We start from the raw sequence: 21,566 nt of genomic DNA, 5'->3' as shown, positions 1-21,566 counted from the left end.
AGCGCAGCTGACTGCAAGCTCCGCCTCCCGGGCTTAGGCAATTCTGATACCTCAGCCTCCCCAGTGGGTGGGACTACAGGCGCCTGTCATCTCGCCCGGCTAGTTTTTTGTATTTTTTAGTAGAGACGGGGTTTCACCGTGTTAGCCAGGATGGTCTCGATCTCCTGACCTTGTGATCCGCCCGTCTCGGCCTCCCAAAGTGCTGGGATTACAGGCTTGAGCCACCGCGCCCGGCCTCCTTTAATATATTAATGTAGTTGTTTACATTACTTTACTTTCTAATTTCAAATCAGTCTTTTATTTTTACCTCATTGCTAGATTCAGTTGGCTAATATTTTGTTTATGATTTTTCTATCTTTATTCTTCAGTGAAATTGCATGGTAATTTTGCTTTCTTGTGCTATTCATGTCAGATTTTGGTATAACGTGTATGCTAACATCATAGAATGAGTTAAGACTGGCCCTTGTTATTTTTTACACCGGAATAGTTTATGTAAATTGGGATTATTTATTTCTTGTAAATTTGGTAGTACTAGTCTGTAAAGCCATCTAGACCTAACTACTGATGCGGTATTATTGGTTACGGTACTACTTTTCTTTCTAATCTTTTACTAATGTCAGTTTTGGTAATTTCTACTTTTCTAGGAATTAGCCTATTTCATTGAACTTTAGAATTTTATTGGCATGAGATTGTTCACAATATCTTCTGTTTCTATTTTTAAACTTTAATGGCCAGACACAGGGGCTCTCACCTATAATTCCAGCACTTTGGGTGGCTGAGGCAGGAGGATCACTTGAGCCCAGGAGTTTGAGACCAGCCTGGCAACATCGCAAGACCCTGTCTCTTAAAAAAAAAAAAAAAAAATTGAAGGCTGGGCATGGTGGCTCATGCCTATAACCCCAGCACTTTGGGAGGCCAAAGCAGGCAGATCACAAGGTCAGGAGTTTGAGACCAGGCTGGCCAACATGGTGAAACCCCATCTCTACTAAAAATACAAAAAAAAGAAAAGCTGGCTTGGTGGCACACACCTGTAATTTCAGCTACTTGGGAGGCTGAGGCAGGAGAATCGCTTGAACCTGGGAGGCGGAGGTTACAGTAACCGGAGATCGTGCCATTGCACTTCAGCCTGGGTGACAGAGTGAGACTCTGTCTCAAAGAAAAAAAGAAAAGAAAAGAAAAAAAGATAGTGACAGTTTCAAAGTGCTTCAATTGCACTCTGATCTCTATTCCTTGTTTTTACCTTCTTTGGGTATAATCTGTTGTTCTGTTTCAACGTTCTTGAGATGGATGCTTACTTAGCTTATTGACTTTCAGCCTTTCTTCTTTTCTAATACCTGCATTTAGGGATCTAAGATTTTCCTCTATACATGGCTTTAGCTGCAATTGCACAAATTTTGATAGTGTTTTCATCATTCAGTTTCAACTATTTTATAATTTATACTGTGATTTCTTCTTTGACTCACAAGTTATTTAAAAGAGCATTTCCAAAAATAAAGAGATTTTCTAGTTATTTATTTCCTGAATTTTCACTGAAAAACAAACTGCTCAATCTCAGTGCTTGGAAATTGTATGAATTTGCTTTTTGTGTTGTCTGATATTAACACAGCATACCAACTTTCATTTAGCTAATGCTAGCACTGGTATGCCTTGACATCCTTTTACTTTAAAACTTTGTGTATCCTTACATTTCAGGTATGTCTTTTGTAAGCAGTTTTCAAAAATCTGATCTGACAACCATCTCAAATTACATTTAATGTAGCTAGTAGCAATCTTTGAGTTGAAATCTGTCACCTTACAATTTACTTTCCATTTGTCCTGTCTGTTCTATGTCCCTTTTCAGTTGCTTTAAACATTTTTTTGGCCAGGCACATTGGCCCATGCCTGTAATCTTAGTGTTTTAGGAGTCCAAGGCGGGAGGATAGCTTGTGGTCATGAGTTGGAGATCAGCCTGCACAACACATGGAGACCCTATCTTTATAAAAAAATAAAATGGCCAGGCATAGTGGCTTATGGCTGCAGTCCTAGCTGCCCAGGAGAAGGCGGGAGGATTGCTTGAGCCCAGGAGTTGGAGGTTGCCATGAGCTGTGACAGCACCAATGAACTCCAGCCTGGGCAACAGTGCAATAACCCATCTCTAAGAATATGTATTTGCTATTGATATCTCCCCATACACTATGTAGTATGTTAAATATATTCTTTTACTATTCTTTTGCCGAATATCTAAAGAGCTAACGTCATGCATCAACTTTTTAAAGTGAAGTACAAAATTATTACTTCCTGGATGATGCAAGAACCTTAGCTCAGTTCACCTTCCTTTAACCCTTCCTAATATTTAATTTTTTAGGTATAATTATATATAAATTTAATACTCTACTAAAAGTTCTCATTGTTTTATACCATTCCCAGCCTGGACAACAAACTGAGACCCCTTGTCTCTACAAAAAATAAAAAAATTAACCAGGCATGCAGGCGTGTGCCTGTGGTCCCAACTACACAAACGGCAGAAGCAAGAGGATTACTTGAGCCCGGGAAGTCAAGGCTGCAGTGAGCAGTGTTCATGCCACTGCACTCCAGCTTGGATGACAGAGAAAGACTCTGTCTAAAAAAAAGAAAAAAAAAGTTAACATTCATTTTGATTTACAAGCATATTTACTTTTTATTCTTTTCATTATTTCCTGTACCTCTGGTCTTCCACCTTTTTCCTTCCTCCTAAAGAATAATTTTGTTATCTGTTTCTGTGTAGACCTGATACTGGCAAATTATCTCAATATTTGTCTGGAAATATCTTTGTCTCTTGACTTCCATTGTTTCTGCAATGAAATTAGCTGTCTTTTTGAGCCTCCTTTGAAAGTAATCCATCTCTTTCCTTTAGCTCCTTCTTTCCTTTAGCTGCTTTTAAGATTGTCTTTGTGCATGTATATGTTTTATTTTGGTTTTAACAGCTTTACGCTTGTAGCTAAGTGTGGCTTTATCTTTCTTTCTTTTTTTTCTTTTCTTTTTTTTTTTTTTTTTTGTTTGTTTGTTTGTTTGTTTTCGAAGCAGTTGGAAGGGATTTTGTATTTGTTTTAAGCAGTTGCGGGCCGGGCGCGGTGGGCTCAAGCCTGCTAATCCCGCACTCTTGGAGCGGAGACAGGCGGATCACGACGAGTCAGGAGATCGGAGATCATCCTGCGCTAACATGCGCTGAAACCCACGTCTCTACTAAAAAATACAAAACAACGGCCGGCACGGTGGGCTCAAGGGCCTTGTCAATCCCAGCACTTTGGGAGGCGAGACGGGCGCAGGATCACGAGGTCAGGAGGATCGAGAACCATCCTGGCTAACACGGGTGAAAACCCCGTCTCTACTAAAAATACAAAAAAAACTAGACGGGCGAGGTGGCGGGGCCGGCCTGTAGTCCCGCATACCGCGAGGGCTGAGGCAGGAGAATGGCGGAACCCGGGAGGGCGGAGGCTTGCAGTGGAGCTTGAGATCTGGCCACTGCACTCCAGCCCGGGCGACAGAACGAGACTCCTGTCTCAAAAAAAAAAAAAAAAAAAAAAAAAAAAAACTAGTCGGACGATCCGCCAGCTGCGCCTCGCTGGGTGGCAGGCGGGCCTGTAGTCCCAGCCTACTCGCGGAGGGCTGAGGCAGTAGAATGGCCTTAACCCGGGAGGTGTAGCTTGCAAGCGAGCTGGAGATCCAGACCACCCGGCACTCCAGCCTGGGCCACCAGAGCCCGCAGGACTCCGTCTCAAAAAAAAAAAAAAAAAAAAAAAAGCCAGTTGGAAGGGTTTTTTTTGTTTTTGAAGCAGTTGTTTCAGAAGGTTTGGAGTGCGGTGGCGCTGGAAAGAAGTGGCGCAATCCCAGCTCACTGCAGCCTCAACCTCCCAGATTCAAGTGGTCCTCCTTCTTCAGCCTCCTGAGTAGCTGGAATCACAGGCGCATGCCAGCACACCCGGCTAATTGTTTTGGTTTTTTTTTTTTTTGTATTTTTTTGTAGAGTCAGGGTTTTCCTGTGTTGGCCGGGCTGGTCTCAAACTCCCAAGCTCAAGAGATCCAACCACCTCAGCCTCCGCAAGTGCTGGGATTACACGGGTGCACCACCATGCCTGGCCTGCTTTTTTTGTCTGTCTCTCGCTTGAGATGGATAGCCCTTCTTTAACCTACAATGTGTTTTGTTAATTTTTAAAACTTATCCATTATCTGTTCAAATATTGATTTATCTCCATTCTCTTTAATATCTTTCTAAACTCCATTTATATTTATAAGATCTTTTCTCTGTATTTTATGACATATCTCAGTCTGTGTCCCATTTTGGTAAATCTGAGCTTTATTCTGTATATTTTTTTCTCATCTATTCCCAAATTCACAAATCCTTCAGCTGTGTCGTTTGCTGTTAAACCATCTAGAGTTTTTATCAGTTACTGTACTTTTTAGTTCTAGGGTTTTATTTTTATAGCTTCTAGTTCTCTGCTAAATTTCTCCATCTAATAATTCCTTGAACATATTAAATAGTTTTAATGTCAGATCTCCTGTGGGTCTATTTCTATTGTTTGCTGATTTTCTTGGCTTTTCAGACAACGAATCTCCTTGTACGAGTGCTCGTCACTGTATACAAAAATTACAGGGATAATTTAAAGCACTGGATGATATATTATCTTTTTTTAAAATTTCTTTAGAGACAGGGTCTTGCTCTGTCACCCAGGCTGAAGTGTAGTGGTGTGATTATAGCTCACTGTAACCTCAGACACCTGGGCTTAAACAATCCTCCCACCTCTGCCTCCAGAGTAGCTAGGATGGCCGGTGCATTTTTAAATTTTAAACATTGCCCAGCTAATTTTTAAATTTTTTGCAGAGATGGGATCTCTGGCTGTGTTGCTCGGACGGGTCTCCAACTCCTGGCCTCAATCAATTTTCCCTCCTCAGCCTCCCAAAGAACTCGGATTAAAGGTGTAAGACAGGGCACTCAGCTGCATATTTTCTTCTTGCATAGAAGATTCCTATTTAATTATGGCAAGTAAGCTAGAGTACAGATGCCGGCAATCTGAGGTCTTCTTAATCTACGTAGGGAATGAGATGATTTGAAGCTGACCTTTAGTCCCTATGCGTACTGTCTATTCTTGATTCACCCTTAGTCCTAGGGTATATTGGGTGGGGGGAGAGGAGTTTCCATGCCAAACCTAAATTGCGATTCTTATAATCTCATCTATCCCACCCATAAGTCCATTTGAAATACCATTCAGAGGCCAGGCGCAGTGGCTCACGCCTATAATCCCAGCACTTTGGGAGGCCGAGGCGGGCGGATCACCTGAGGTCGGGAGGTCGAGACCAGCCTGACCAACATGGAGAAAGCCCATCTCTACTAAAAATACAAAAATCAGCTGGGCATGGTGGCGGGCACCTGTAATCCCAGCTAATCCGGAGGCTGAGGCAGGACAATCGCTTGAACCCGGGAGGTGGAAGTTGCCATGAGCCGAGATCACCCCATTGCCCTCCAGCCTGGGCAACAAGACTGAAACTCCGTCTCCAAAAAAAAAAAAAAAAAAGAAAAAGAAAAAAGAAATACCATTCAGCCTCATTGCTGCTGCTGCTGCTTTTGAGATTGACAGATGCCTCTCAGAAAAGTGAGCTCAAATGCTGGGCTCACATCACTGGCTTTCCTATTTTGTAGAACTTGACCCTGCAATATCTTCATTGCCCTGATAATGCTCTAATCTCCTCAAACATAAGCTTTCTATATCTTACATTAAATATTTAATATTTCCTCTAGCTTTTCTGATTATTCTCAGTTGGAAGTTTGGTCCAAACCATCTACCTCTTGCATATAAAATTGTCCCCCCAACTTTTTTGTTTTGCTCTCGTTGCCCAGTCTGGAGTATAGTGTTGCAATCTCGGCACACTGCAACCTCCGTCCGCCTCCCAGGTTCAAGCAATTCTCCTGCCTCAGCCTCCCGAGTGGCTGGGATTACAGATGTTTGCCACTATGCCCAGCTAATTTTTTTTGTATTTTTAGTAGAGACGGAGTTTCACCATGTTGGCCAAGCCGGTCTCAAACTCCTGACCTCAGGTGATCCAGCCGCCTCGGCCTAAAAAGTGCTGGGATTACAGGCAGGGGCCACCGCGCCTGGCTGTCCCGCCCCCCACTACCTTTTTTTTTTTTTTTTTTTTTGAGACCCGAGTTTCGCTCTTGTCACCCAGGCTGGAGTGAAGTAGGGCAATCTTGGCTCACTGCAACCTCTACCTCCTGGGTTCAAGCGATTCTCCTGCCTCAGCCTCCCAAGTAGCTGGGATTATAGGCACCCACCACCATGCCTGGCTAATTTTTGTATTTTTAGTAGAGTCAGGGCTTCGCCATTGGAGCCAGGCTGGTCTGGAACTCCTGACCTCAGGTGATCCACCCGCCTTGGCCTCCCAAAGTGCTAGGATTACAGGTGTGAGCCACAGTGGCGACCTGTGTCCCCCTTTTTATTCTGAATATTGTCTGTGCATTTTCTCAGTATCATGAATGTTTTTCATTTTTATAAGTGTTTTCAAAGACAAAACTTTGTCCCTATTCAGTATTTCTATTGGTTTTTAAATTTCACTAATTTCCATCTTTTTTTTACTGTATTTCCTTCTGCTCTCTTTAGATTGATTTTCCTATTATTTGGAGATAACTTTGCTATTCTCTTTCTTGAGATGAATACTCTTAGCTCATTAATTTTCCTTGTCTTCCTTTCAGTTTATTAAAGACTATAATTTTCCTACTAAGTACAGCTTTGCTTGTATCCCACAAGTTTTGAGACATATGATTTCATTATCATTTCGTTCTGAACATTTCCAATTTCCATTATAATTTCCCCTTTGACCCATGAATTTATCAAATTTTTTGAAAATGTATGAGACTTTTCTAGTTTTTTTTGTGTGTGGTTTTTTTGAGACAGAGTCTCATTTTGTCACCCAGGCTAGAATGCAGTGGCAACCTCAAACTCCCAAGCTTGAGCAGTCCTCCTGCCTCAGCTTCCTGGGTAGCTAGGACTACAAGCACATGCCACCACACCAGGCTAATTTTTAAACTTTTGTAGAGACAGTCTCTCTTCCTTGCCCAGGCTGGTCTTGAACTCCTGGCAGATCCTCCCACCTCAGTCTTCCGAAGTGCTGGGATTACAAGTGGGAGCCACTGTGCCAGGCCTCTGGTTATCTTTTTAATTATACTTGTCTCTTGACTAACAAAATATATTATATATNTATATTATAATATATTTTTATATAATATATTATAATATATTTTATATAATATATTATATGCTTTATATAATATATATAATATTTTTCTTGAGACGGTCTCATTCTGTCACCCAGGCTGGAGTACAGTGGCATGATTTTGGTTCACTGCAGCCTCTGCTTCCGGGGTTCAAGTGATCCTCCCACCTCAGCCTCCCGAGTAGCTGAGACTATAGGCATGAGCCACCACAACTGGCTAATTTTTGTATTTTTTGTAGGGATGGTCTTGAACTCCCAGGCTCAAGTGATCCAACTGCCTCAGCCTCCCAAAGTGCTGGTAACACAGGTATGAACCACCATGCCAGCTAGTTATCTTTTTATTTACTTCTAGTGATCACATTGTAGTGAGAAACTGTATTCGGTATGATACTAATCTTTTGAAACTTGTGGTCTCGTGAAAATTTTATAAATGTTCCTTTTGTGTTTGAAAAAAATAAGGATGAAGCAGCTGTTACGTACAGTTAAGTGTGATATTCAAAAAGGTTAAAAATTCAGGCCAGGCACAGTGGTTCACACTTATAATCCCAGCTCTTTGGGAGGCTGAGGTGGGTGGGTCACCTGAGGTCAGGAGTTCAAGACCAGCCTGACCAACGTGGTGAAACCCCATCCCTACTAAAAATACAAAATTAGCCAAGCGTGGTGGTGCATGCCTATAATCCCGGCTACTTGGGAAGCTGAGGCAGGAGAATTGCTTGAACCCGAGAGCTGGAGGTTGCAGGGAGCCAAGATTGCGCCATTGCACTCTAGCCTGGATGACAAGAGTGAAACTCTGTCTCCAAAAAAAAAAAAAGAATATTCAATGGTAATATAAATTAACATGAATAAAATTTAAAAACATTTTCTAAATAAACCTATATAGATTAAAATGCTCACCAAGTGATAACCATTGTAGCTTAAATTGTTCATTAAATAATTCTACTAATTTTCAATCATTTATTAATTTTTCGAAATTGTAGCCATAATCTTTTATTTGACACAGATGCCCTTGTCTGAACCATGAATTGACATAGGAAACTAGATAAAGCCCTTCTAAGAATGTCCACATTAAATTTATAGTCATTAAGTAACTTGTAGTCATGATAACATTTTAAAAAATCACTCTTTTTAAAAATTTTTTGTAGAGACAAGGTCTCCCTATGTTGCCCCAGCTGGTCTCGAACTCGAGCTGAAGCAATCCTCCACCTTCAGCCTCCCAAAGTGCTAGGATTACAGGCGTGAGCGGCCATACCTGGCCTAAAAAAAAGAAATCACTCTTAACATCAACAGAGTTATTTATGGGAGCTGAATCCTCTTTTTGGCTTTTGCTGAAGTAACAATAAGTATATTTAAAAATGTTTTAGCCCTTCAAATGCTTGCTGTTAGTTTCATGTATTCAATATTTGTTTAAATGTATTAATAACTGTCACAAAAATAATTTATTGATATACTTAATTATATTAAACCTAATCCCTCAGTCCAGGTGAGAGGTAATGTAACATGGCAGTTAAGAGCATACACCAGGGTACAGAACCTTCATTTAATAAACTTTCTGCTTTTTAATTCTCCCAACTACATTTGTCTGGTAGAGAGAAAAAGATGTACTTTGGTAGTCATTTTCATTTATAACGTGAGTGTCATTAATGCCTACTGTAGGCAGGTATTCATTGGATGTTGGCACACTTATCCTATCTAAATAATAGGGAAATTAAACAAGAATGATAAAACTAAGGATGTGCATCCCAGAAGTTATTCATCCATAAACCATCCCCATAGGCCCCCATCATCTGCTGTAGATTCTATCCTGCCATGGGAGTGTATACTGTGCCAAGAGAATTAATATATTTTGATGATAACTGCAGTAGTACAATACTATTACTCTCATTTGACTGCTCTCTTCTTTCTGGATCTCCCAAGGCTGCAGTTCCCAAAGGGGCCATGTGAGAGTGACATGAGAAAAGTAGGCAACCCTACTCTTAGGAAAGCCAGATGGTCACTGGGCCTATGGATTTTTTTTGTATGTTGGAGGGTGCCAGGCATGGGTCAGGAATAATTAGAATGGATGCTGCCCTATAGTTCTCCAGTGAGATGTTTGTTGACAGCCTCTTGCTGTCCCAGTTCTTAACTCTTTAGTTGCTATATAATTGGTTACTATAGGAAGTCCCAAGGAAGGCGATGAAGCATTAAGATGACACTTAACAGGCTTGGGGCAGTAACTATTCAACCACTATGGACATATCAATATTTTAACAACCGTTATAGCTGAACCAGTATCAGCTGAATAGCAGGCCTGAAGGTAGTCTATAAATGCCATTAAGAGTAAGATTTTAAGAGGTACTGTTCTTTTATTTATTTATTTATTTATTTATTTATTTATTTTATTTTATTTTATTTTTTGCAAGACAGGGTCTCTGTTGCCCAGGCTGGAGTGCAGAGGCACAATCCTGGCTCACTGCAGCCTCCACCTTCCGAGCTCAAATGATCCTCCTGCCTCAGCCACCTGAGTAGCTGGGACAAAGGGGCACATCACCACAACCAGCTAATTTTTGTACTTTTTGTACAGACAGGGTCTCCCTATGTTGCCCAGGCTGGTCTCAAACTCCTGGGCTCAAGCAATCCGCCTGCCTTGGCCTCCCAAAATGCTGGGATTATAGGCGTGAGCCACTGCACCAAGCTACTCTTTGTCTTTTAATTAGAATATTTAGTACCTTATAGTTATTGTAACTAGTAATGTTTGGATTTATTTTCAGCTATTCTTTGTGCTTTTTATTTATTATACCTTGTCTTTTTTTATTTTCCTTTCTTGCCTTCTTTTGGAATTTTTTTTCTCATTCCGTACTTTTTCTCGTACTAGTCTGGAAATTATAATCTTTCTTGTCTTTTGGTTCCTTGAAAATTTTAAATACCTATTAAAGCCTAAAGTTAACATATATAATTATCCCCCCAAAACATAAAAACTTAGAATATCACCTCATCCTTTATTTTTATTTTACTTTGAGACAGAGTCTCGCTCTGTCACCCAGGCTGGAGTGCGGTGATGTGATCTCCACTCACTGCAACCTCTGCCTTCCAGGTTCAAGCAATTCTCCTGCCTCAGCCTCCCAAGTAGCTGAGTTTACAGGCACATGCCACCACGCCTGGCTAATTTTTTTGTGTTTTTAGTAGAGACAGGGTTTCACCAGGTTGGCCAGGCTGGTCTCACACTCCTGACCTCAAGTGATCTGCCCGCCTCGGCCTCCCAAAGTACTGGGATTACAGGCATAAGCCACCACACTCGGCCTCACTTCATAATTTATATGCTATTATTGTCTTCTATTTTTGTTCCATCTCTGTTAATCCCAAAAGACATTATCAGATTAACATGTACATATATATTTAACACTTTTTGTTCTTCATTCCTGCTGGCTTCTCAGACCTTCCGTTTGAAAACAATTTCCTTCTCTCTGAACTTAGAATTCCTTTATTGAAGGTCTGCTGGCAAGCTTACTCAGCTTTGCTTGTCTGAATATGTATTTATTTCATCTTTGTTCTTGGCAAGGACAAAGAACCTGTGTTTGCTGGGTATAAATCTAGACTGAGGTTTTTTTCCTGGCATATTGAAAATAATTACCACTGTCTCTAGATTTATATTATGGTTGATGACTAATTGGCTATCACTCTCATAGTTACTCCTTTGAGGCCTTTTTTCTCTTTTTTTTTTTTTTTTTTTTTTTAGACAGAATTTTGCTCGTTTCCCAGGCTGGAGTGCAGTGGCGCAGTCTCAGCTCACTGCAACCTCCACCTCCCAGGTTCAAGTGATTCTCCTGCCTCAGCCTCCTGAGTAGCTGGGATTACAGGCATGCACCACCATGCCCAGCTAGTTTTGTATTTTAGTAGAGACAGGGTTTCTCCATGTTGGTCAGGCTGGTCTCGAACTCCTGACCTCAGGTGATCCACCCACCTTGGCCTCCCAAAGTGCTGGGATTATAGGCGTAATAATCCCAGCCCCTTTTTACTCTATCTTTTAAGATTTTATATTTATTGTCCCACAGTTTCACTATAATAGATCTAGAAAAAATTCTTGCTTGGGTTTGTTGGGCTTCTTAAATCATGGCTTGGTGCCATTCTTCAATTCTGGAAAGTTCTCAGCTATTACGTCTTCAAATAGTCCCCCTTATACCATATGATATGCTTATATGGTATAAGCGTGCCCTATATAGTTAGCCAGAGTTCCTGAAGAAACTGGGGCTATTTTCTTTAGGAACTCTGGCTAACTATATGGTACGCTTTTTCTCTCTATGCTCTATGTTACTAAATCTTTTCATATTTTCAATCTCTGTGTTTTCCAGGTCTGTATTCTAGTTAGTTTCTTTGCTTCTATTTTTCAATATGTGAATTATCTCTACAGCTGTGCCTAATGTGCTCTCATGGAGGACAGCTTGACAGGGTCTGACATACTATAATTTATTAACATTATCAATTTTACTTTTTCAAAATGTCATTTTAGGTGATACACTTATTTTGACAATGTTTCTATCACTTAAAACATTTTTTGAATTCTTTAGAAAATACCTTCTAGTCCTTTTATCTTTTTTATTGCCAAATTCCTTATATTCTGGTCTCTATTAAATTCATAATTTTAATTTTTATATTCTGTGTCACCGCCTCCTTCTCTGTATTGAGAAGTCCTTGTAGGTAACAGTGGTTAAGCTACCCGGTAAGCTGATTTAACTCATATTTAACTGAAGGATATGAGAAATTATCTCCTTTAACACAGATATGTCATCTATCTGTAAAATTACTTTCAGTCCTGCACAAATGTAGGGCATACTAGATGAAGTAAGAAGACTGAAAAATTAAAACACTGAAGTATTTCCACTCATCACCCTGATAAAGATGAAAAAGAATGGCAGTATGCAGTGTTGCCAAGGGTATGAGGAGACAGGCTCTTCCATATGTGTCTAGAATGTAGAGATCAGTATATAGTAATGAGAATTAGTATGATCTTTGCAGAGGGCAATTTAACAATAGGTATAAAAATCTTCATAACAATAACTCATTCTAGGGATTTATCCTAAAGATATAAATACAAAATATTTGTTCAAAGAGGTTTTATTTAAACTAATGAAAAATGTTAAATAATGTTGTAGAAATATATTTATTAACATAAGCAGTTCACAATATACTGTAAGGAAAAAAGCAAGCTACAAAACAGTGATTCCATGTTTATATTAAAATAAACATACACAAAAATTTCCTTAGATATCCATTTAATCTCTGGGATCATAAGCGATGTTTAGGGTATTTTTTGCTCATTTATTGTCTAGGTTTTACACAATGAGCATATATGTTAATTGTGTAATTTAAAATTATTGAATTAAGTGCAAGAGTTCCTAACCACCTTTTACAAAACTGTTATGAGAAAATGCATTCTAGATTCAAACAAAACCTTTAAGCAATATATCCCTTATTCTAACAGCTCTAAAATCTGTTCTTCTCATTATACTCCCACCTAAAATCCCACATCCAAAAAGTAGAAATAGCTACCTCTGAATTCCTGAAAGTATCAGTAGGAGGCTGGGAGGAAAGGGGCTGGGATATGAAGAGAGAAACTCAGTATTTGAGAACAGACTGTTAGTGTTTTGAGGGAAACTTTAGGAATAAGGCTTGGCTGAAGGAAGGAGGCTGCGAGGTTCCATGAATAAGTTTCAGCAAAGTAGTTTCTTCTCTCACCAGTTTTCCACCTTATTCAGGTGTGCATCCACTACTACATGCTCCAACAAATTGCTGTTGAGATCCCAGAGATCCCAGCACCACATGTGATTAGGAAGCACTTGCATCATTGAAATGGAAGAGAGTCTACTTGCTCACAGTAATTCCTGCTTCTATTCCTTTGCTCCTTCCTTAGCAACTTTAGGTCTTTCTTCAGTAAACTTTTTTTGCTTTGTAAACCTATTTTTTTAACCTTCTGTAACATGACATGCTGCCCTTCTACGACCTTTGACATACCAATCATCTCTATTTGAAATACTTCTATCCCCTTCCCAACCCTATCTTGACTAATTTATTTCCTACTCACTTTTTTTATTTTGATTTAGGTGTCACTTCCTCAGGGAATCCGTGAACACAGAGTCCATAACAGGTTCCTTCAAGACTTTATCTCAATTAACAAATATATTTTATGCATTATTTAGTAAGGCTGTCTACTATCTAGTTGAACCATTAGGTCCCATTATGAAAACAGTGCCATTAGCTGGTTTTGCTCAGCACGGTTACTCCCGCATTTGGAACACAGCAAGTGCTCAACAAATATAGGCCGGATGAGAGAATGAATGAATGAACACCTGGGTAAACAACCAGCAACCAAGAGGCTTATGATGGGATAAGAATTACATTAACTATGTCACCTCATGGTGGAACTGTGCAAATTTTTTCTTTTGATGGCGGACTTGTGTACTGACAAGACAAAGTTTTACATAGATACGATTTTGGAAACTTCCTGTTAAACCAAAGCCATACAATAAATATTTAATCAGCCAAGAAAAAGGCTGTAGTCTAGCCTGGGGACTTCACAAATGACCCAAATCATGAGAGCCACGTCTCTACAGTGTCTTAGTACTGTATCTTCCTTGAGCACAGGAACGCACTTGTCCCATCATGGCAAGTTCAGGTACAGAGTGCAAGGAATCTACAGCCTTCCTACCCCGACACAGGTTTAGGTGGGAAAACGCGAGCCTAGGATGGTGAGAAAGTGGGCATTTATTCAAAATGTATTTACTGAGCACCTACTGTGTACCAGAATGCCCTAGTTGTGGGCTGGCTCTGACAGGTCCGCTGTGTGGCTTCGGGCATTTCTCCTTCACGGAGCCCAAGTCCTGAAGGCGAGCAAGTGGGGCCCCGTCTGCCTGCCTCAAAAAGCTGGGCTGGGGGTTCCAGGGGGCGAGAATGCGCTTCAGAAAGTGCCAGGAGGCACGAAGGCCAGCGGCCCCAAACGGCCTCGCTAACCTCGGCCCGGGCCGGGGGAGCCAGCCCAGGACTGCCGTCCGCTGGCAGCTGAGCCGGGCGGAGGCGGGCGCCCGCCCTCCGAGGGGCCGCGCTTACCCGTCGGGCGAGTACTCGAGGTTGAAGACGGCGCCGTGGGTGCGGGTGCTGAGGTACACCGAGTCCGCAGGGTGGATGGAACCGTAGAGGCTAGTCATGGTGCGAAAATTGTCCCGCGCCGGGTCCACGAACAGCCCGCGGCCCAGGCTGCGCTCTTTCAGCCACCCGAACAGCCTGGCGCCAGGGCCGCCCAGGCCCGCGCCGAGGCCGTGTCGGCCCCGGCTCTCGGCCTTGCAGTCTGGCCCGGGCCGCCGGCGCGGAGGGGACGGAGGTGATGGCTCTCCCTGGGCGGAGGCAGCCGACGACTCCGGAGCTCCGGGCAGCCCGAGCTCTCCAGAGCGCGGGGTCGGGGACAGCGATGGGGCGCCGGGGCGGCGAGGGCTCCGGGCGGGTGGAGGGGGATGGGTCGCATCAGCCCCAGGATGTAGTGGCGAGGGCGGCCTGGTGGCTGCTGCCTGCCCCTCGTCGGGCGCCGGCCCCTCAGCCCCGGCTCCGGCCGATCCGTCCCCTCCAGGGCTATGAGGCCCGAAGGGAAACATGACCAACGCCCCCGCCCCCCGCTCCGGGCCACTGCCCCGCCGGCCGACACCTCAGTGCCCCCGTTCAGCTGCCACTTCCGGCGTGCAGCGGCCTAACCTCACCGGCTAGAAACCCGCGCCGCCCCCCCCCACCCCGGCCACCGTCCGCCGGGGACCGGGAAAGCTGAGACACCGCCGGGCTTGGGGCGCCACAGCCCCGGGAACGGAGGTAGGGAGCGAGCAATTACCTGTGTGAGCGACTGAGGATGCCGGGGGCTGGTCTATATGGGGCGTTAGCATCTGGGCATCTGAACTGGGTGGCAGAGAGTCGGTCTGTAGTTGTCAGTGAGCGGTGGCCGCGTGCCTGGGGATGAGTGACCTGACCAGTCAGTCCTGTGAGGCTGAGTATGTACTGGTGTCTCCACTTTACACTGGGATCAGCGAGGGATTAAGAATTAGTGCATTACGTGCAGGCCACACAGAATAGCTGGCATGCCATTCTTTTTTTTTTTTTTTTTTTTTTTTTTTTTTTTTTTTTTTTTGAGATGGAATCTCGCTGTGTCGCCCAGGCTGGAGTGCAGTGGCGCGATCTCGCTTCACTGCAACCTCCGTCTCCTGGGTTCAGGCACTTGTCTGCCTCAGCCTCCGGAGTAGCTGGGATTACAGGCGCCGGCCACCACACCCGGCTAATTTTTTTTTTTTTTTTTTTTTTTGTACTTTTACTAGAGACGAGGTTTCACCATCTTGGCCTGGCTGGTCTTGAACTCCTGACCTCGTGATCCACCTGCCTCAGCCTCCCGAAGTGCTGGGATTACAGGCATGAGCCACTGCGCCTGGCCAGTGTGCCCAACTCTTAAGGGCACAAGTTCAGGGTGACCACAGGCAACTTCTTCCAAAACCTATTTGTCACAAGGCAAAGGAGAGACTCAGAGGAAACAGACAGGTTTGGATGTGCTACCCAAGGAATGGCTGAGATAGCCAGTCTGTGTATCTGGGCTTAAATGAAAGATGGCAAATAGGTGATGGTTACTTTTATGGATCAACTTTACTGGGCTAAGTGATGCCCAGATAGCTTGGAAAGACATTATTTCTGTGTGTGCCTGTCAGGGCGTTTCCAGGACAGATTAGCATTTGAATCAATAGAAGATCTGCCCTCACCAATGTGGACAGGCATCATCCTATTCATTAAAGACTGAAAAGGAACAAAAAGTGCAGAAGAAGGGTGATTTTACTTTCTCTTAAGTTGAGACATCCATCTTCTGCCCTTAGACATCAAAACTCTTGGTGCTCCTGGCTTTGGACTTGGGGACTCGTCGTCAGTTTTCAGGCCTTCAGTCTTGGACTGGGAGTTTTATACCATTAGCTCCTCTGATTTTCACACCTTCAGACTTGGACTGAATTACACCACCAGATTTCCTGGTTCTCCAGCTTGCAGACTGAAGGTCATGGGACTCTTCTACAATGATATGAACCAATTCCCATACTAAATGTTCTCTTATATGTATATCTCCTATTGCTTCCACTTCTCTGGAAAACCCCTGGATGGGTCCTATCTACTGTAGCAGCCTACTTGCCTGGCGTTCACCCTCTTCATATGTATGCCGGCACGTGTGTCCTACTGAACCCATCCTAGAAGGCCTAGGCCGTCGAATTTTGTAGCTGTTACCTAGCTTTCCTTGCCTACTAGCCAGGGTAGGACAACTATTTGAGTAACCAGTCTATAGATTAGCCACTGGTCCAGGAGGCTGCCAGACCAAAAGTCTTTGCCGATACAGACTCATGCTTTTGGGAATTTGAATTGGGAAATCAGAAGTGAGGCAGTTGGCCATGATGATTGGGACTGAAAAGTCATAAGGCAGAGTGAGGCCACTGGAGTCCTGAGCAAACCAAAGGAGTAAGAGAAATCATGAGAAAGCAGCAGCCATGAGAGAGAACAGACTCGGGGTAGAGGGTGAGGAAGAAAGTTGATGGCAGGAGGAGATACAGATACATAAAAAGAGACAGAATCAGAACAGGCTAGACTTGTTCTTGGCAGAGTCCCCTAGGGTCTTCCTGCAGAGAGTCCTTGAGGTACCAGAATGATGGCTCAGTTTCAGTTTCCTGTGGGATGACCACTTGATTTCACAATACCTGAACCAGGACTCATGCACTGACAAGAAGAATCAAGGGCCAGGCACAGAAGCTCACACCTGTAATCTGAGTGCTTTGGGAGGCCAAGGTAGGAGGATCTTTTTCTTTTTCCAGGGTTTCACTCTGTTGACCATTGTGGAGTGTAGTAATACAGTCGTGGCTCACTGCAACCTCAACCTCCCAAGCTCAAGCGGCAGGAAGATCCTTTGAGGGCAAGGAGTTTGAGACCGGCCTGGGCAACATCATGAAACTCTGTCTGTCTATGAAAAACAACAAAATCATTCCGGTGTGGTGATGCATGCTTGTAGTCCTAGCTGCTCGTAAGGCTGAGCCAGGAGGATCCCTTGAGCCCAGGAGTTCAAGGTTACAATGAGCTATGATCACCCCACTGCACTTCAGCCTGAGCAACAGAGTGAGACCCCACCTCAAAAAAAAAAAAAAAAAGAATCAGAATGACAACTAGGAAAATAAATGTGTCCTTTCAACCAGGGAGCCTTCTGTAGCCCAAAGAAAACAATGTACTCAAGGAGTAAGTGATCCTATCACATAAGCTTATTGAAAAATAAAAAGCAAACATTCATATAATGTTTAGTATGTGCCTAATATTATGCTGAGTAAAGTGATCCTATCATATAAACTTATTGAAAAATAATAAGCAAACATTCATATAATGTTTAGTATGTGCCTAATACTATGCTAAGCTGGTTCATATATATTAACTCAAAACTACTTATTGAAAAATAATAAGCAAACATTCATATAATGTTTAGTATGTGCCTAATACTATGCTAAGCTGGTTCATATATATTAACTCAAAACTCAAGATACGTTGGTACGATTATTAGCCCCATTTTAGAGATGAGAAAACACAGACACAAAAAAGTCAGCCTGAGAGTGGTAAAGCCAGTAGTCAAATCCAGGCAATCTAGGTCCAGGTTCCATGCTCATAACCAGGTGCTATACACACATTTGTAGATTGGCTTGGATCTACAGCTATCACTGTACATACAAGCTCCTTGCCAAGGATGGCAACTCAATAGTATTTAAAAAAAAAAAAAAAAAAAATTCAAGCCAATCCACAAATATCAGATCTGGCTCCCCTTTTCTTCTGAACGCTTTTAAATTCTGAACCTTTGAATAACTGTAATCCCATAAAAAAGAACAACTTCTATTTGTTGAGTAAGTGCTTCACCAGGCTTACTGGTAGGAACTTTGCAAGCATTGTCTCTAAATCTCCCTTTACTGGGGGCAGCCATAACTTGGCTACTATGAGGAAATGCAAGCTCAGTATTGCCACAGCTACAGATTTTTCAAAAAATGCCACATGTGGAAGTTCAAAATGAGGCCTGCTGTAGGCTCAATGATGCCACAAGAAATAGGACATAGGACGATATACCTAACACAGCAAGGTGATGCCTTGTGTGGCCATGAGTAGATCTTTGAGAAAAGACAGCGTCACTCTGTTTTACAGGTGTGAGCCACTGTGCCTGGCCTCATATTCTCTTTATTTAAGAAGATACCTGAGGTTATGGACCTCTAGCAAAATGGACAGGTAAAGCAAGAAAGTGGAATAAAAGTGATCTAAGTGGATCTAAGAAGGAGAGCAGTGCAGGAAGGTACAAAAGACAGGTGTACAAAAAGGGAGGGAAATATGACACATGCTGCAACATATATGAACCTTGAGAACATTATGCCAAGTGAAATCAGCCAGTCACAAAAGGACATACATACTGTATGATTCCACTTCTATGCAGTACCTAGAGTTGTCAAATTCACAGAGACAGAAAGAAGAATGGTAGATGCTGGGAACTAGGGTGAGGTGGGGATGGGGAATTATTGTTTCATGGGTACAGAATTTCAGTTTTGCAAGATGAGAAGAGTTCTGGAGATGGATGGTGGTGATGGTTGCACAACAGTATGAATGTACTTAACACTATGTATGTACTGAATGTACAAGTAAAAATGGTTAAGATGATAAATGTTGTTAGGCATATTTTACCACAATTAACAAAAAGACAGCTGTGCAGCAGGCCTGAAGAGCAGCGCCCCCAAAGTGGGAGGAGCACAGAGTAGGAAGTCTCCAGAGGAAAAATGGAAATGGAAGTTTGGAATCTATTAAGGTGAGGCAAAAGACTCCAATGCCACAGTAGTAGAAAAAATTAACAAAGTATATAGAATAACAAGCAACGAACTGAAATGAGGCAATCACCAACTCCATGAAAAATAAAGGATTGTGTAAAATGTACAATCTGTCAAGGCAGATAACAATATTTGCACTGGTAATATTGTAAAAAAATGGCTTCTGATTTAACCAGAAATTGTGCTGTAACTATGCCGTGTGTTAGCAAAGCGTGGAAAGGGAAGGATGAAGAGTGTGGAAATAGGAAGAGCCAAAACCACATCTACCTTGTCAGGAAGTCAACACATTCTCTTAAAATTAAGAAATCAAGCAGTATCAGTGTATTATATTTAAACACTGAAGTAAAATATCAGATAAGGCTGGGCACAGTGGCTCAAGCCTGTAATCCCAGCACTTTGGGAGGCCGAGATGGGCGGATCACGAGGTCAGGAGATCGAGACCATCCTGGCTCATCCGGTTAAACCCCGTCTCTACTAAAAAATACAAAAACAACTAGCCAGGCGAGGTGGCGGGCGCCTGTTGTCCCAGCTACTCGGGAGGCTGAGGCAGGAGAATGGCATAAACCCGGGAGGTGGAGCTTGCAGTGAGCTGAGATCCGGCCACTGCACTCCAGCCTGGGCGACAGAGCGAGACTCCGTCTCAAAAAAAAAAAAAAAATCACATAAAATTGCTGTAGATGAAGGTGGTTGTCTTTTTGGATGGGAGCTGGAGGGTGGCAATGGGTAGGAATTTTTTCGTCTTCTCAGACTGAAACTTCATATCCTTAGGCATGAAGTCCCGTTTCCACCCCCCAATCCCCACCCCCAAGCACCTGGCATCCACTGCTGTTTTTCAGAAGCCTTGTAGACTCAAAATTACCTGCACTATTTAGGTGAAAACTAAAAGTGGATATTTTCAAAGGTGTAAGTCATGTTACTGTTTTTCCTCAGGTATACTGTCAGCCTAGAGCAAAAGTAAACTTTTAAGTGGTCTCTGCAGGGATATCTGACATTAAATGTTCATAAAGCTGGAGAAACACCTAGCAAGTTTAAAAGTTAGTGGAGCTTTTCCTGGTACAGAAACTCCTTCACAGAGTTCACACAATGCCTTTGATATACTGGTTTCTAGGTTCTTGGGATCTGAGTGTGTATGTGCATTTGCACAAATTTGGTAGTTTCAATCTGGTGTATTTGATGCTATGATAAATTATGGACAGTGAGCTATGGAAACACAGATGAGGGACAGTTCAACAGAGGGTCAGAAGATACTCCTTGGAGGAGCTGGTGATCAAGCCAGTTTTTAAGGAGAGGTTAAGCAGAGGGAGGGAGACTGGATTGTTAAGCAGGGTGCATACAAGGCATGAAGAATGGCACAGATCAGGGCATGTTTGGTAAATTTACAAGGGATTTGGTGTTGCTCAAGAAATGGAAGTCAGGGAGAAGCAGGATGAGGTGGCAAGGTGAGCAGAGGAGAGGGTCACAGAGAGTCTTAGTTTTTTCCCTGTAAGTGATATGATGCTCTCGGAGGGCGTTCAGGCAGGAGAAAGGCATGGTCAAAGCTGGGTTTGTTGTTTGTTTTGCAACAAGTTTTTCCATATATTTGCCCCATCAGGCTGAATTGTCATTAAGAAGGTATCTATTTTGCCTGTCTCCATATTACGTTTTAGTTACGAAAATTTTCAAACAAAATTAGAGAGAAGAGTATTGAAAACATAACTATATGCCCATCATCCAGATTCCATTATTAGGATTTTGCCACATTCAATTCATCTCTCTTTCTCTCTCTCCCTCCTTTTTCTGTGAAAATAATTCTTTATTATGGTAAAATATATATAAACATAAAATTTACCATTTTAATCATTTTAAGGTATACAGTTCAGTGATATTAGGTACATTCACATTGTTGTGCATCCATCACCACCATCCATATCCAGAACTTTTTCGTCTTCCCAAACTGAAACTCTGTACCCATGAAACAATAACTCCCATTGCCCCATCTCTCCAGCCTCTGGCAACTAAATAGCAACTTTGTGTCTCCATGGTTTGAAGGCATTTCATATAAATGGAATAATATAATATGTGGCCTTCTACTTAGCATAATATTTTTTAGATTAATTTTACATTGTAGTACATATTAGCATTTAGTTCCTTTTAGGTTTAAATAATATTCTATTGTATGATATACCATGCTTTGTTTATTCACTTATCAGTTGCTGGACATTTGCATTATATATACTTTTGGCTATTAATCATTATGCTATCAACATTCATGTTTAAGTTTTTGTGGAAACATAAGCTTTCAGTTTTCTTGGGTATATCCTAGAAGTGGAATTGTCTGCCTTTCTTTCTTTCTCCCTCCCCTCTCCTCTCTTCCTCTCCCTTCCCCTCCCTTCCCCTCTCTTTTCAGAGATGGGGTCTCTGTTACTCAGGCTGGTCTCAAACTCCTGGGCTCAAGTGATCATCCTGCCCAGCCTTCTACACTGCTGGGATTACAGGCAT

At 42.4% G+C, this 21,566-nt stretch overlaps 1 protein-coding gene across 1 annotated transcript in view; it reads right to left on the bottom strand.

The window, feature by feature from the left end:
- The window catches only part of DCAF10 (DDB1 and CUL4 associated factor 10), a 60,948-nt gene extending 46,006 nt beyond the window's left edge, over window positions 1-14,942 (bottom strand). The window contains 1 exon segment of the mRNA XM_017853538.1: window positions 14,302-14,942. Within this exon segment, the coding sequence (XP_017709027.1) occupies window positions 14,302-14,840 (539 nt within the window). The 5' untranslated portion in view covers window positions 14,841-14,942.
- Window positions 14,943-21,566: the final 6,624 nt, after the last annotated feature.

This window comes from Rhinopithecus bieti, unplaced genomic scaffold, assembly GCF_001698545.2.
Source record: "Rhinopithecus bieti isolate Rb0 unplaced genomic scaffold, ASM169854v2 scaffold_36417, whole genome shotgun sequence".
In the NCBI taxonomy this organism is placed as follows: domain Eukaryota; kingdom Metazoa; phylum Chordata; class Mammalia; order Primates; family Cercopithecidae; genus Rhinopithecus; species Rhinopithecus bieti.
This window is presented reverse-complemented; position numbering and strand designations above follow the sequence as displayed.